General features: G+C 44.0%; 1 protein-coding gene across 4 annotated transcripts in view; it reads right to left on the reverse strand.

Moving 5' to 3' along the window:
* Positions 1-15,828, reverse strand: part of BFAR (bifunctional apoptosis regulator) — a 31,878-nt gene that overhangs the window by 12,617 nt on the left and 3,433 nt on the right. For 2 of the 4 annotated variants that reach the window (XM_027526464.1, XM_027526467.1), the window contains 3 exons: positions 3,945-4,281; positions 2,243-2,447; positions 1,396-1,565 (listed from right to left, as the gene is read on the reverse strand). In XM_027526464.1, the coding sequence (XP_027382265.1) occupies positions 1,396-1,565; positions 2,243-2,447; positions 3,945-4,207 (638 nt within the window). In that variant the 5' untranslated portion in view covers positions 4,208-4,281. Of the gene's footprint in view, positions 1-1,395; positions 1,566-2,242; positions 2,448-3,944; positions 4,282-6,287; positions 6,424-6,572; positions 6,730-15,828 lie in introns of all 4 variants that reach the window. The other 2 variants (XM_027526468.1, XM_027526466.1) reach the window with 2 other exon arrangements.

Here is a 15,828-nt window from a genome sequence, read left to right on the forward strand (position 1 = left end):
AAGTACCCCATAGAGGTTTATTCTCCTTCACTCAGCAATGCCAGTTTAGGAAGCTCTCCTCTGGAAGGAAGACAGTTATGCAAAGTACATTGTATTATTAAGGCAGAGAATTCCAGGAGGGAGCAGGGTGAGGTGGGAGGTGGTGTTACTCTTTACAAAAAGCAGAGTGGGAGCATTTTGCTTCCTCAGTAGAGAGTCAAGTGTTGAAAGTTCAGTTCAAGGGGAAAAACAGAGCAGGGTGGGAGGTGGGGTACCAGGCAGGTTACCTGGGGACACCATGTAGACAGCCTAGCAGTGAGGACCACGTGTCTGATTCAAATGGGTTAGAGAGCAGTGGCCTGGTGGTCTAAGTACATCCCTATGTGATCCCTCCAAAGAAGGGAGGGACCCAGTAAAAATGGACAGGGCTCAGGAAGGGGCAGGGAGCTTTGCTGATGGGCAGAAGCAGCCTGCCCCATCGCTCGGCAATGAGTGAGTTCCGCAAACTAATGGCTTCCTCCATTTGCACCAATGCAGTTTGGTACTATCTGGAGCAGAAAAAAAAGGACCACCACAAATGTGTTCGTGGAGGTCGATTAACAGACTCTAGCATATACATGTACATATCAACACACACATATACATATGTATATATATACATATAAATACAGGTCTGCTTAGAACAATCATATTTTCCATTTAAATAAATAATCCACAGTCCTATGTGTAGAACTGTATAAACATTGAAAAAAATCTGGACAGCTGTCCAGCAAGTGGTTTTTTCCTCAAGAGCAGGATGATGAAGGTATTTCATTTCTAATGTCCTATAGTTCCACATTATTATTTTGAAATAAATCAACATGTTACCCTTATAATTGGGAAGCAACAATTAAGATGTCAACCAATGACATAAAATGGGATGGCTGCTTTAGAAACGTTTAATGGTTCGCTAAAAGGTAAGCACAGAGTTACCTTATGACCCAGCAATTCCGCTCCAAGAGTATTGAGTATTGAAAATACAAGTCCACACAAAAACCTTTATACAAGTGATCACAGCAGCAGTGTTCCTAACAGCCCCCAAATGGAATCAATCCAAATGTCCATCAACTGAAGAATGAATGAAGGAAGGACGGAAATACTCTGAACAGGCAAATCCAGGAGACAGAAAGTAGAATGGCGCTCGCCGGGGGCTGAGAGAGGGGAAAATGAGGACTGACTGCCTTGGGCAGGAGCTTTCTTTTTTGGGGTGATGAGAATGTTCTAAAGCCAGACTGTGGCCATGGCTGCACATATCTGCAAATATATTAAAAACCATGGATTATACACTTCAAATGGGTGAGTTTCAGGGTATGCGGACAGTATCTCAAAACCAGTTTCAGAACTATCAGTGATGCAGCGGCAGATTTTGCTCCTCACCTTCCGTTTACTCTTTCAGATAAAAACCTGTCTCTGTAGAGGGAGGCCCAAGGGCCTAGCTGCTCCAGCCAGAGCACAACTTCCTCCGCTGTCCATCTGGCCACAGCCTTGTGGACCAGGAGGTGCCGCTCGGATTCCCTGCTGCTCCAGTGGTACACCAGAAGGACCACCTGGGGAAAAGCGACAAGGACCTTACTGCACAGAAAGATCAGAGATGCCAGCTTCCGAATACGCGAGCGTGGGGCCGCGGAGGGAAGATGCTGGGCTGGGAGGAAACGATGCCAAGTCTGTCGACATGGAAGCCAGGCCACACCACTGCCAACAGGGAGCTGAGGAGCACGACCCTCGGTGGGCTCACCTCTGCTGATTTTCGGGTTGTTGTCGGGGAACAGACAGAAATGGGACTCACTACAAGGCGTCTGGGAGCACTGCACCCCCGACCCCATCAATTTGGCCAATGTGACTGATCCATGTGCCTTTGCTATTGGGAAATTTGTTAACAATAAGATTTTCGTAGCATGGATAGAACTTCAAAAGAAAGAGAGTCTCTAAGGTTTGAAGTTAGTAAAGTGCTGTGCTCAAGACATGGCCTCGGTTCCAGCCCTAACACCTTTCTACGCCAGTTTCCTCCTCTCTAGAGCAGGAATAATGATGGTGTCTATTGCATAGGCTGTGAAGATGAAATGGGACAAAATTAACAGTTACTGGGTTCTGAATACCGGACTCTGTAGATACGTGTACAGGCAACATCCCAGGTTCCAACTTACACAGTGAATTACCATGTGCGATCACTTAGGAGTATTTCAACAGAACTGACTTCAGTGAAAACCGTGGGACATCCACTTACTGCCACCCCAGTTAAAGCTGTGAGCACTCCGGAGTAGAAACCCCCTCCCCTATGCTGGTTCCCTCGGCCTGTGTGGGGAGCTGAAGGCGTGTGATCATTCCCAAACTTCTGAAAGGCTGCAAGACTCTGGACTATGTCGTTATTCTGCTGAATGTCTTCAAATCGCATTCTAATGGCATCAGGAAATAATTTTTCAACGGCGTCCCTATGAAGAAAAGAGAGAGAGAAAAAAAAGACAGTTAACTAAATACACTTAAAATGTTTTAGAGGACAAAATAACACTGATGTCAACATTTAATAATATACCAAGGATTTCCCTGCTTGTCCAGTGGTTAAGAATCCACCTTCCAATGCGGGGGATGTAAGTTTGAGACAGGGAACCAAGATCCCATAAGCTATGGGGCCACTAAGCCCAGGCACCACAACTAGTGAGCCCACATGTCCCAACGAAGACCTGATGCAGCCAAAAGTAAATAGATATTTTTAAAAATACATATACCAGGATTCAGAAGGAATGGACAAGAAGGTTGGTTATGGCCCTATTGCTAACAACAACAAATCAAAAACATCTACATGTCCATGCTCCCACTGGAAGTAGCTAAACAAAACACAGCATATTTCTACAGAGGAACAATACCTCGTTTTAAAAATAAGTTTACTGGATATCACTGGGTATCAAGATAAATAAATTTAATTCAAACATATTGTTTGAATGAAATAGGAAACTGTGGAAACACAGACCGTACACAACTGACTTAAGAAAATGTTTGCATTTCCTGTTGGCACATAAATGTATAAAAGTATCATAACTGAAACTACTCTGAGAAAAAGGAAGAACTGTAAGATGGGGGGAGGCGGGGTCGAAGGGGTCTTTATCCGCAACGATCTGATTATTAAACATTAATTCATAAAAAAAGAAAAAAGGTGAAGTTCAGTTGTAAAAGTTAGACCAACCATCAGGCCATGCTATAGGGCTCTTTATGTTCAATTATACACAACTTGAGAACTCCCCCGCCACCCACCAAAGAAAACCCTTCTTCAATTTAAGATTAACCTGCATATAAACCAAGATTGACAGGTCAGAGCAAAGTGTTTGAAAATACACTTCCTGTGAAAAAGAGAATGCTGGATTAATGTTTTAACCTTCCTGGTACTCTGTTGATAAGAGAGAAGGCAACAGAAAGGATTTTAGCCTCATAGACCTCCCAGGAACAGGATGAACATTATGAATAGAAAAAGGAAAAAACCCACCATCTAAAGGTCTTATCTGCTGTGTGATGCCACACACGAGAAACTCTATGAATGTGGTAAGTGCAACAGAGTTTAGAAGGGATTATGAAAATCAGCATCACACTAGTTATTCAGAATCATACGGTTAGACCACTTCCTCTATTCTAGGGTGTTCTCAGTGAACACAAATCAGTCAGAAGTATTATGCACCAAGGGTTACAGAAAACGGTCTGGTAACCAGTTTCTTTCTTTCCTTCATTTATAATAAATAATAAACATATCACGGTCACCTGTGAGGAAGGGAATCAGGACTGGCAGGCCTTTGAGTCCCCTGACTCACATGCCAGCGGGCCAAGAGTGATCCCAAGGCAGTGGGCTCCACGTCTCTGGCCTTTCCAGACGTGGCTGCTCCCATTAAGAGAAACCACGCTGTACAAGCCCAGTGAGCTACCCGTACGGACTTGAGCATTACCTGAGGAGAATATTGACTTTGGGGAAACCTTCCCATTTTTCTCTGCATTCTGGACACTCTGTTTTCTTCGAAGAGGCCCACCACAGAGCTAGGCAGTGCCGGCAGAAGCTGTGCCCACAGTTCAAGGTGGTGGGGTTAACCAGGATGTCGTAACAGCAGTGGCAGGAGAATTCATTAATGGAAATCTGAGGGCTGGTGCTCTCGAGTGGCTCACTTTTCTCAAGGCTTGCTGCATCCAGATCATTCTGCGGAGACTCCTCCATCTCTTAGCAAATTCTGGAATCCATAGACTTAGAAAATTACAGACTCAGCAGACCGATGCAAGATGACATTAAATCTAGGGGAAAAAGAGAGACAAACAAGAGAAATAGGTCAAATAATTTAGCAGGTGTTTGAGATGACACATATTCTATTAAAGTTCTGATTTTTAAATGTGACAAACTTGGTTTCTAAAAATTTACATTTCGTAAACCACATAAACATCACTAAATTTTTCGACTTACTGTCACACTTTCGAAAATTAGGTAAAGCTAAAGAGTGCAAAGGAAAGTTCAATGGGCTTGGGTGGGGAGAGGCTGGAGAATTCTAGATCCTTCCCTGCTAACGTCCTTGGAAGATTTAATTTCTCTGGCCTCAGTTTTCTCAATGAAATCTGTGACATCCTTTCAATGTACAAACTTTAAATAAACCAGATTCTTGGCCCACTAAAATGTCTCGAGTTGGCAATAACAGATGCACTTCATATAAACAACAGATATTATCCAAACGAATCTGCCTTCCCCTGAGGTAATTATTTAACATCTGACTTCAGAGGCTCCCATAGGGACGGTACCTGGAAGAGAGGCCTGGTTCTCTGAGATGCCCTATGCCAGGCCTACTCGCCTGGGGCTAAACATCCCTCCTCTCTCCCCAAATCAACCCAAACATGCACATCCTGCCTACTGGATCCCGCTAGTTTGGTGTCACAGAAACATGCTAATGTCACTAATAAGCTAATGGCAAAGGACCATTCTCTTCTCATTCTTATCTGGGTCTTAAGGGATTTTTATTGAGAAGCAGTATGATGAGGGCATGGAGTTAGAAGTTCAACTCTCCATCTCTGGGACTAAGGTACCTGGGCTCTCCCAGCCGTATTTCCTCAACTTCACAGTGTCTTACGAGGGTTGTGCTGTGGTAAGCTGCTTCAGTCTTATCCCACACTTTGCAACCCCATGGACTGTAGCCCACCAGGCTCCTCTGTCCATGGGGTTCTCCAGGCAAGAATACTGGAGTGGGTTGCCATTTCCTTCTCCAGGGGATCTTTTCAACTTCAGAGATTGAACCCATGTCTCTTATGTCTCCTGCATTGGCAGGTGGGTTCTTTACCACTAGTGCCATCTAGGAAGCCCTTGTGAGGGTTAGAGATGGTGAACTAGGGTGGTGGATGGTGTAAACAGGGGCGAAAGAAATTATTATTCATATTGCTACTGGAATTAGCATGCACAGACACTGGTGGGATGTTTCTCAATCTATTATTACAGGAAAGAAAGTAAGTTGCTGTCGATCACCCACACTGGTCTCACAGAGAAGGACTCTTCACAGGCACAGTGGTTGAGAACACAGGTCCCAGGGCTGGGCTGCCTGCGTTCTTATCCCGCTCTGCCCTCTGGATTTGAGTCTCAGGTCTCTCATCTATTAATAGGGGTGGTAATAGGGGCTTCCCTGGTGGCTCAGTGGTAAAGGATTGTCTGCAATGCAGGAGATGTAGGTTCGATCCTTGGGACAGGAAGATCCCCTAGAGAAGGAAATGGCAACTCAATCCAGGATTCTTGCCTGGGAAATTCCATGGACTGAGGAGCCAGGTGGGCTAAAATCCATGGGGTCACAGAGTCAGACACGACTTAGCAACTAAACAACAATAAACAACAATAGTGTTGAGCTCATTGGGAGGTTTTGAGAGTTAGGTAAGAGAATGCAATGGAAGTGCCTGGCATGCTGTAAGTAGACCTTAAATGCTAACAACTTCTCTGATTTTCAGGGAATTGTATCACTTTTTACAGGGCACAAATTGTAAATTAAGCATGATAACACTATTCTAAACAAGAAAATCTATAAACACAAGAATACAAACCATGGCCACCATTTGGTGGTCTGCTGCCCGTCTGATCCGCTACAGCTTCCTGAATCCCTAAGAAACAATTCCATCCGAGAAGTATGCTCAGCAAATCAATGAGATGCACTGTCTACAGTCAGCATTGGTCAACAGAAAGGGCCCAGTTCTTCTCCATGACAACGCCCAGCAACCAATGCTTCAAAAGTTGAACAAATTGCGCTACGAACTTCTATCTCATTGACCATATTCACCTGAGCTCTTGCCAACCGATTACGGCTTCTTCAAGCATCTCAACAACTTTTTGCAGGGAAAACGTTTCCACAAACCAGCAGGAGGGAAAAAATGCTTTCAAAGAGCTTGTCAAATCCTGAAGCACAGATTTTTATGCTATAGGAATAAACACAGTTATTGCTTGTTGGCAAAATTGGTGTTGATTGTAACGGTTCCTATTTTGATTAATAATGATGCATTTGAGCCTAGTTATAATGATTTAAAATTCACAACTTTAATTAAACCACAATTACGTTTGCACCAACCTAATGTTAGTAGGCTATGGTCTTTCCAGTAGTCATATATGGATGTGAGAGCTGGACCATAAAGGCAGAGAGCTGAAGAGTTGATGCTTTTGAACTGTGGTGTTGGAGAAGACTCTTGAGAGTCCCTTGGACAGCAAGGAGATCAAACCAGTCAATCCTAAAAGAAATCAACTGTGAATACCTTTTGGAAGAACTGATGCTGAAGCTGAAGCTCCAATACTTTGGCCACCTGATGCAAACAGCTGACTCACTGGAAAAGACCCTGATGGAAAAACTGAGGGAAGCAGAGAGGGGAGTGACAGAGGATGAGATGGTTGGATGGCATCACTGATTTAATGGACATGAACTTGGGCAAACTCCACGAGATGGTGAGGAACAGGGAAGCCTGGCATGCTACAGTCCATGGGGTCGAGAAGAATTAGACATGACTTGGTGACAGAACAACATTAGTAGTTGCTTTGTTGGGTGGGAAGAGGATGATTTTTTTGGTTTTGGTTTTCTGTATTTACTAAGCTGTTCTTAATGAAAATGAGGTTATAACTGCAAAAATACAGAGAAAATCATAAAAATAAACCACATTTGCTGATTATTTGTATTTTTTAAAAAACTAACTGAATTTTACTTATTTTTGGCTGCACTGGGTCTGCATTGCTGTGTTTGGGCTTCTCCTAGCTGTGGCAAGAGAGGACTTCCTCGTGCAGTGTGCAGGCTTCTCCCTGTGGTAGCTTCTCTTGTTGCCAAGCTCAGGCTCAAGCTTGGCAGGTATTGTGAGTTTCAGTAGTTGAGGTTCACAGGCTCAAGCTGCCCTGTGGCATGTGGAATCTTCCCAAACCAAGATCGAACCGGTGTCCCCTGCATTGGCAGGCAGATTCTTAACCACTGGACAAGGAAGTCTTATCTGTATTTTTAAGAAACATTTAAACATTTTCTGCTTTCCTCTGGGAAGTCTCTTCAAATTACTTGAGAGAGCTCATATATACAGGTTTTCAGAGAAAGGAATCATGATTTTGTTAAAGCAATTCCTTTATTTGTCCAATACTAATTAAACAACTACCATGTGGACAGAGTTATCCCAGGAAATAATCACTGGACCATTTTGAGCTACTGAGCATCACCAAGGAGCTGGGCACTGGTGGGCACTTGAAGTGCATTCACGAGCACATCGACATTCACTGTCGGAGGCAGGATACAGAGGCTTCTGGTGAGGGCTGCACAGGGGTGAGAAGAGATGGGCCTGATCGGGGTGCTGTCCTTGGTGCTTCCTGGGGAGCAGTGAGTGACACACCTGGAGATACAGGTCTGATACAGAGTCCTGTGTTCCATGCCTGGTTCATGACAGGTGGGCAGATGAGGGCACATAAAGGTTCTGGAGGCAAATGAAATCAGTAAAGCTGTGCTTGAGGAGTGGGCTTCCCTGGTAGTCCAGCTGGTAAAGAATCCACCTGCAATGCAGGAGACCCTGGTTAGATTCCTGGGTCGGGCAGATCCGCTGGAGAAGGGAGAGGCCACTCGTTCCAGTGCTTGAGGATGATAAATCTCATCAGGAAGGTGGGCTGGGCTGGGACAAGGCAGAAGGGAGGTGCTGTTACTTCTGCGACTATGGTGACAAACATGAAAATGCAAAGACAGAGATCAATTTATGAAGAGATATTACAAGAGCTGTTTCTGAGCTTTGGTGACTAGAGAGAATGATCAAAGAGGTTGTCTAGGTTCTAGAACTGGGGAAGTAGGCGGGTCTGCTGATAGAAATGGATCATGGCAGGGACTTCCCTCGTGGTCCTGTGGTTAACATTCTGCACTCCTGATGCAGAGGGCCCCAGTTCGATTCCTGGTCAGGGAACTAGATTCCACATGCTCCAACTAAGAGCCTGCATGCTGCAACTAAAGCTCTGGCACAACTGAATAAATAATTAAAAAAAAAAAAAAATGAGTCCCTGTAAACTAATGGGGCCCAGCTTGAAAAGAAGGTAAGTCGAATTTCGGAAAAGTTGAGTTTGAAGTGATGACAAAATTTCTGCCTAGTGAGCATGTGGAGATATGAAACTGTGGTTGTGAGGTTAGGGTGAGGCCAAGTGTATGGATCTCGAAGTCATTTGAAATGGCAACATATATGGAAATAAATTTCTCCAACCTTTTAAAACTAGAATGTACCAATAATTCTTAGTTTATCAGATCTGAAAGTTATTTCTCATGAGAGAAAATAAGGTAACAAAAGTGTATTTTAAAAGTCATGTTTGGAAAAGCTGAAGTGGCCACTAACTCTGTTTTTTAATTGTCTTCAACAAACTAGAAACTGCACGGACTTTGATTACTTCTTAGGAATTCTGCTCATTTCATTTTACCTTAAATTGAAAAACTGCAAGTTAACAGAGAAAGGGTGCACAACTTAACTGAATTCAACTGATCTTTTCTGCTATTTTTGTATAAGTATTTGGGTTTTTTTCCATTAAAGAAAGCAACAGGAAAGCAAAAGGAGGAAAGCGCCTCCTAGGTGATGAAAATGTAGCTCAGATACTAAAGTTCCAAGCTGTGGCCTTTTGACTTGGATAAACACACCCTCCTGCACTGCAAAGGCCTCTTTTGAGGATGTTTATGACGATTCTCTACCAACTCGGCAGACCCAGCAAGGGGCTTGAACTGAGAGCAGCTTTGCTGGCTGAGTTCCTTCACGGGGAAGCTCGTGTTAGACGCACCCACAGCCTGCTGCTCTTCCTGTCGCGGTCTCAGAGGAGTCTGGGGCATGTGGTTAGGACAGGGTGAGAAGCATTCCAGCCCCACTCCCAGTGCCCTGCCCACACGGAGACACTTAGGTTTGTGCTTAATCACTGCACGACAAGACCAGTGTTGATTACCTTGCTCAAAACGAATGGGAAAAATGCCTGAGTTGGAAAAGCCTGCAAAACTGCAAACAGAGACAAGTTAAAAACAACTGCCTGGATACCACAGAATTGAAGACCTCTGCTCTGAGTCACTCTGAAGAGTTGCGGTTTCTGACAGTTGAAGCTGGCTCTTCAGCTGACGTCTGTGTCGGTTCTTCAGGGGGTCAGGGCACACTCTGAAATCATGGGCCAAGTTTGTGCTTGTCTACACAAGCGTTTTCCTGAAGAAAATCTAGGTTTTTATTTACTCTCTTGGGGCTTCTCGGGTAGCACTAGGGGAAAAGAACCCTCCTGCCAGTGCAGGAGACATGGGTTCCATCCTTGGGTCAGGAAGATCCCCTGGAGAAGGAAATGGCAACCCACTCTAGTATTGTCTGGAGGGCTACAGTCCATGGGGTCGCAGAGTCAGATATGACTGTAGCGACTCAGCATGCATACATAGCATGCAAAGCGGACCTTATCTGGACCAAGATCCAGATAAGGCTAAGAACCACTGATTATCCAGAGAGATAAGGGCTTTATTAATGTAACCCCCGCTGCTCCCCAGTGACCCAGCATTCCTGTCAAGAGCAGCCATCCTCCTCGACCTGGCAGTTTCAACAGTGGCACCATCTGTTCTTTTTTTTCTTCCGGCCGCATAGCATGTGGGATGGCCAGGGATCAAATCTGTACTGGAAGTGCAGAGTCTTAACCACTGGACCACCAAGTCCCAACATCTAGTCTTCAGACAGGCAATTTTCACGAGGTGCTTCTCTTTCTCCTTCCCCTTCCCCACTTCCTATTGAATTTGATGCCAGCATTTAAAACAATCTGATGTCAAAGAAAAATCCAGATTCCTGGCTGCTTCTGAAAATTCAGAAGATCTGGCAACCCTAGGCGCTCCTTTTGTGTGTTAAGAATCCACTGAAGCTGTGTATCTGAGCAGCTGCCCGCTTCAGAGGGAGCTGCAATCGTCACCCAGCTGGTTTCCTTACGTCCATCAGCTGCCAGATTTCAGTTGATATTTGTGTTTTTCATAACTTGTTCCGTAAGGTGCTGCCTTCTGGGTCCAGCATGAGAGTGTGACATTTCTAGGCTGACCAGCCTTTTAGGCTAGAAAGCTTCTGAAGATCTATGGGCTTATAATTTTTCTCTTTCTCTGCTGTTGGGTGGTTACTTATTGCGGGAAGGTGGTTACTTAAGAGGTTTTCCTCACATTTTTCTACGTTACCCCTTCTATTCTGCTTTAGACTCAGAGGTGCAGGAGATTCCGTGTGTGAATGGCTGTGCATGAGGGCAGGCTGCTAAGTCACGTCAGTCGTGTCCGACTCTGTGCGACCCCATAGACAGAAGCCCACCAGGCTCCTCTGTCCCCAGGATTCTCCAGGCAAGAGCACTGGAGTGGGTTGCCATTTCCTTCTCCAATGCATGAAAGTGAGAAGTGAAAGTGAAGTCGCTCAGTCGTGTCCGACTCTTGGCGGCTCCATGGACTGTAGCCTACCAGGCTCCTCTGTCCATGGGATTTCCCAGGCAAGAGTACTGGAGTGGGGTGCCACTGCCTTCTCCGATGAGGGCAGGGGTCAAGTTTAAAAATCCTAAGCTGGCTTTATTCTCATTATATCCTCACAGACCTAGCACCTATTTATCAAATATTTCAGTAGAGGCCTTTAAAACACTTAATTTTTTGGAGGTCTTACCTATTCCTGGTTCTGAGGGACAGAGTAATACACCTCAGTTTTAAAATCAGAAGACAGATTCTGATTCCCGGCTTCACTACCAGCCATGAGATCAAAGGCAAATTATTCATCCTCCCCAAGGCTCACATCACCAGACATAAGCAAAGGGGTTACTGCTGCTGATCAGACAGGACTGGCCTCAGAATTAAGAGGACAGCACACAGGAAGCGCTCATGGTCCCGTCTTCTGCATCACGTTCCAGCGGGTGACATGTGTCAATCCATACAAGTGAAGAATTGCTGAGGTGGCGGCTTTCCCGCCCATGCCATATAACCAACTTACTCTACCATGTAACTTGTATTTATTAACATGACCACACATGCTTTTATTGCAAGAGACATGGATGTTTTTTAAATTTTATATTACGTTTTTGGCTGCATCTCACAGCATGTGGGATCTTAGTTCCCCAATGAGGGATTGAACCTGTGCCCTCCGCAGTGGAAGCACCCAGTCCTAACCACTGGCATGCCCGGAATTCTCTACCCTGTAACTTTTTAACACCTGGAGAGACACAACTTCCTGAGTAGCACACCATCTCTAAAGTTGCCATGTCAAGAAATGGCATAAAATCTTAGAAAGCATTAATATGTGAAATATGACATGAATATAAGCACATGAACCAACTGCACAGCTGACATTTTCTAAAATGTTCATGGGTGAGGTCTGTTGGCACAACGGATAGGAAACGATAGCTAGAAGATAATCATCACAAGATATCTATCACCCCAAAGCTATGCATGTTCTCCCCAAGAAATACCTAACTGACAGGGTACAACTGTCTGAAAATCCATGGTGGGAGAAAAAGAGCTGGGACACATATAATGTCCCAACGATTCTATGATTCTACGTAACTAAAGACCCTGGAATGAATTTGGCTATTCCATCCCTGGAAGGCAAGTTGTTTGCCAAGTGCTTATCTATGGATTTATCCAGAGGCCTACTCTCCAGGAGGAAGCAGGGGCCCTGCCATAGCCTGCTTCATTCTTCAGTCCCTCAACTCACACTTAAGAAAATTAATATAAGACTTTTATTGAGTTTATTGAAGTAGAATGCATTAATTTTCAGTTTAAGAATTTTTATACCTTAGCTTCTAAAGACCTCACTATGTGATGACTGTTAATTCTTCAGAAAGCGAAATTATCAAGCTGCTTAGTTCAGTGAAATTATGGTTCTACTTCTTCACTCAACAAAACACTGGCTGTGACCATAATACATACCGAACATTTTAGGAATAAGTCTTTGAAGAGCTAATGTATTGGGATTCCAGCCTGAAAAATGTGATCTCAACTATTTCTTAGCAGAGATGTTGGCTGCAAGAATACAATGATTTTGGCTTTAGATTGGTCTCTAGTTAGGTTATTTCTCCCCATTACATACTGCCCAACAACAGAGAATAATGACAATTGCCAATATTGATTGAGCCCTTATATAATGTGAGAGGTATAATAATCTTATGGGATAATTATTACTATCATCTCCATTTTACTGACGAGAAACTGGAGACCTAACTGGTATAGGACAGAGTCCGGTTTTTGTTTTGTTTTTTCAAACAACACAAATTTCTTTTCTTTCTTACTTTTTCTGTTTTTTGGCTGCACGGTGGAGCATGTGGGATCCTAGCTCCCTGACCAGGGATCAAACCCATGCCTCCTGCAGTGGAAGCCAGGGAATTCCAGGTCAGGTTTTAAATCACAGTCTCATGTAAAGCCTGTCCTCGTACACTACACCAGTCTAAGCCACAACATAGAGGCGCCCCTGCGAAGCTGACAAATTCAAACCAGAATCTGACACTGCTGCATTTCGGAATGAGAACTGCAGCTTGAGGCTGTTAGGGTGACCATGCTCTTCCACCTAGGAGATAAACAAGCAGAAATATTCACGAGAAGTAGGGGTGACGGTGTTTGGGTGTACCTCATTTCTGGCACCCCAAGTCCACCCCTAGGGACACCACTTAGACACTAGCAGAACACTACAGAAATTACCAAATGTCCAAAGACCAAACACACCCATTTCTAGTAATTATGAGATACACAGAAATGAGTCCAAATGTAAGCAAAGCAAAGATCAGAAGTGGCAATAAAAAGAGAATGTGGTAAATACTTCTTGCAGGTGGTGGAAACTGGCTTTCATTAACATAAAAGAACTTCCAGGCTCTTATTGTATAAAACTCTGTGTTTTTCCAACTTCAAAGAGACAGACTTTCTTTCTCAACAGGGTCAGGAATCACTAGAGCAAAGGTAGCCAGCCAGCTCATGGGTTAGGTCTGTTGGTACAATTGATAGAAAACAACTGCTAGGAAATAATTATCACAAGATATCTATCACCCCAACCGTACGTATAGTCTCCCAAAGAAATACCTAACTAACAGGGTACAACTGTCTGAAAATCCATGGGGAAAAAAGAAGACCTGGGACACATATACTGTCCCAATGATTCTATGTAACTGGACACTGACTTGCTGCCCACGTTCGGAGGCCCTGTGATTTACTGCTCTGGAGTGCTGTTGTGCAAGACAAGAGCACACAGCGAAGGGTCTGTGTGCCTTATCTTGTGTGAAACACTGGTGACGCCTAATAATTTAGACAGTGATCAAAAACTACTGGTGGTCACCACTAACCCATACCTTAGCTACTAGTTTTTAAACTATCCCATTATGACTCATGCATTTCTAAACTCATGAATCCTTTTCAGGTTTTGCACACTGCTGCTTGAGCAACCTGTGCCTCTCCAACCAGATCCTGAGCTCTTGAAGGTCAGGAACCAAGTCAGAGAATTCTATCGTTGTACCTGAGAGTGACTGGCACAAAGCTGAGTTCTAGTTATTTGGAGCTGAGAATAGAACCCACAAACCTTTGATTTCTATCATAGAAATTTCTTAGAACCTCTGTCAGAATCACCCCAGAAATTTGGTAAATTCAAACAAAGATATCTGGCAGAGAGGACCAGGAATCCTCCTTTTAAAGAAGCCCCTTAGAATATTCTTTACCAAAAAAAAAAAAGTTATTTTTAATTGAAGGATAATTGCTTTACAATATTGTGTTGGTTTCTGCCATACATCAACATTAATCAACCATAGATTACGTATGTTCCCTCCTTCTTAAACCTCTCCCCCCACTTCTCACCCTATCCTGCCCCTCTAGGTTGTCACAGATCTTACTTACATGGATGTTTGGGAACTGAGAGCTGTTACATACAAATAAACACTTAAAATCCTAAGTATATGTTTCACACAAGGTGAGGCAAGACAGTAACGAAATCAAGCTTAAATAACATTTCCAACTTCATTTCCTCCCCTCTCAATCCTTCCTCTCACCACAGTCCCAATCACCCTCCTGGAGCAAAATCCTGATCAAGTCCTTCCTTTACTCAAAACCTTCCCAACAGTGAGAGTATAAACCCCACAGTCATTAAGGATCTTTATGGCCCAGTTGCAATCAACAGAACTTTTTAACTAAGAGCACGGACTCTGGTGCCAGAATGACTGCATTCAAATCCCAATGATTCCAATTATTAGGTTGTGTTAACCTCGGCAAGTTACTTAACCTGTCTGTGCCTCAGTTTCTTAATCCGTAAAATGGGGATATGGGTAGTACCTGCCTGATAGGGTTGTTGACAGGATTAAATGAATTAATGCACGCACAGCACTCAGAATAGTGCCTGGCATACAGTAAGTGCAGTTAAGTGTTCGTTTTTACTATTTTCCTGACCACCTCCTGCTACTCACCTACTCATAGGTTATACTCTAGTCCCACCTGTTAATTCCTGCCCTTTCCCCACATTGTTCTATCTGTAACACAGATACACACCATCTCCGGGTCAAAAGTGTCCAACTGACAAGACCCAAATCAACCATCACTTGAAAATCTTTAATGACTAACCTTCCTCATAGCTCAAATTAATCCTTCCTGCCTCTGTGCACTAATGTAACTTTCATTTGTGCATGTTTTCTCATCTCCTAGACTACGATTTCCCTGGAGATGTTAGTATAATTGAAATAGTACCATTTTAAGAGTGACACAGTCCATCTATCTCCTCTGAGCCTCTATTTCCCATTTCTAAGTTCAGGATAGTAACAATTCCTTTGAAGGAAGCTTAAATGACTGATTTCTATCTACAGATAGTCCGAAAATCTGCTGTGTGATTGATTGGCATTAGCAATTATTAATAGTGGTGTTTATTTAGTGCCAGCTAGGTAGCCACCAGGGTGGCTCAGAGGTTAAAGTGTCTGCCTGCAATGCGGGAGACCTGGGTTTGATCCCTGGGTCAGGAAGATCCCCTGGAGAAGGAAATGGCAGCTCACTCCAGTATTCCTGCCTGGAGAATCCCATGGACGGAGGAGCCTGGTGGGCTACAGTCCACGGGGTCGCAAAAAGTCGGACACGACTGAACGACTTCACTCACTCAGGTAAGTAGTACCTGTGCCAAATACCAGAACTTCAAAAAAACAACAATAACAACAACTGCCCTGGAGCAGCACAATTTTCCCATCAAGTTTATAGAGATATGCAGGGAAACACTGAGCACATGGGTTTGTATATCCCTAGGCGGGCTTGTTTATAAGCCAGCTGTGACAAAAACAAACCCAACCCAACCCAACCCACAAGTGCATTCTTGCGGGTCAGCTCTGGGACGTGCTCCAGGAGAGGGAGGTAGTAAAACTCC

Source organism: Bos indicus x Bos taurus, chromosome 25 (genome assembly GCF_003369695.1).
Source record: "Bos indicus x Bos taurus breed Angus x Brahman F1 hybrid chromosome 25, Bos_hybrid_MaternalHap_v2.0, whole genome shotgun sequence".
NCBI lineage: Eukaryota > Metazoa > Chordata > Mammalia > Artiodactyla > Bovidae > Bos > Bos indicus x Bos taurus.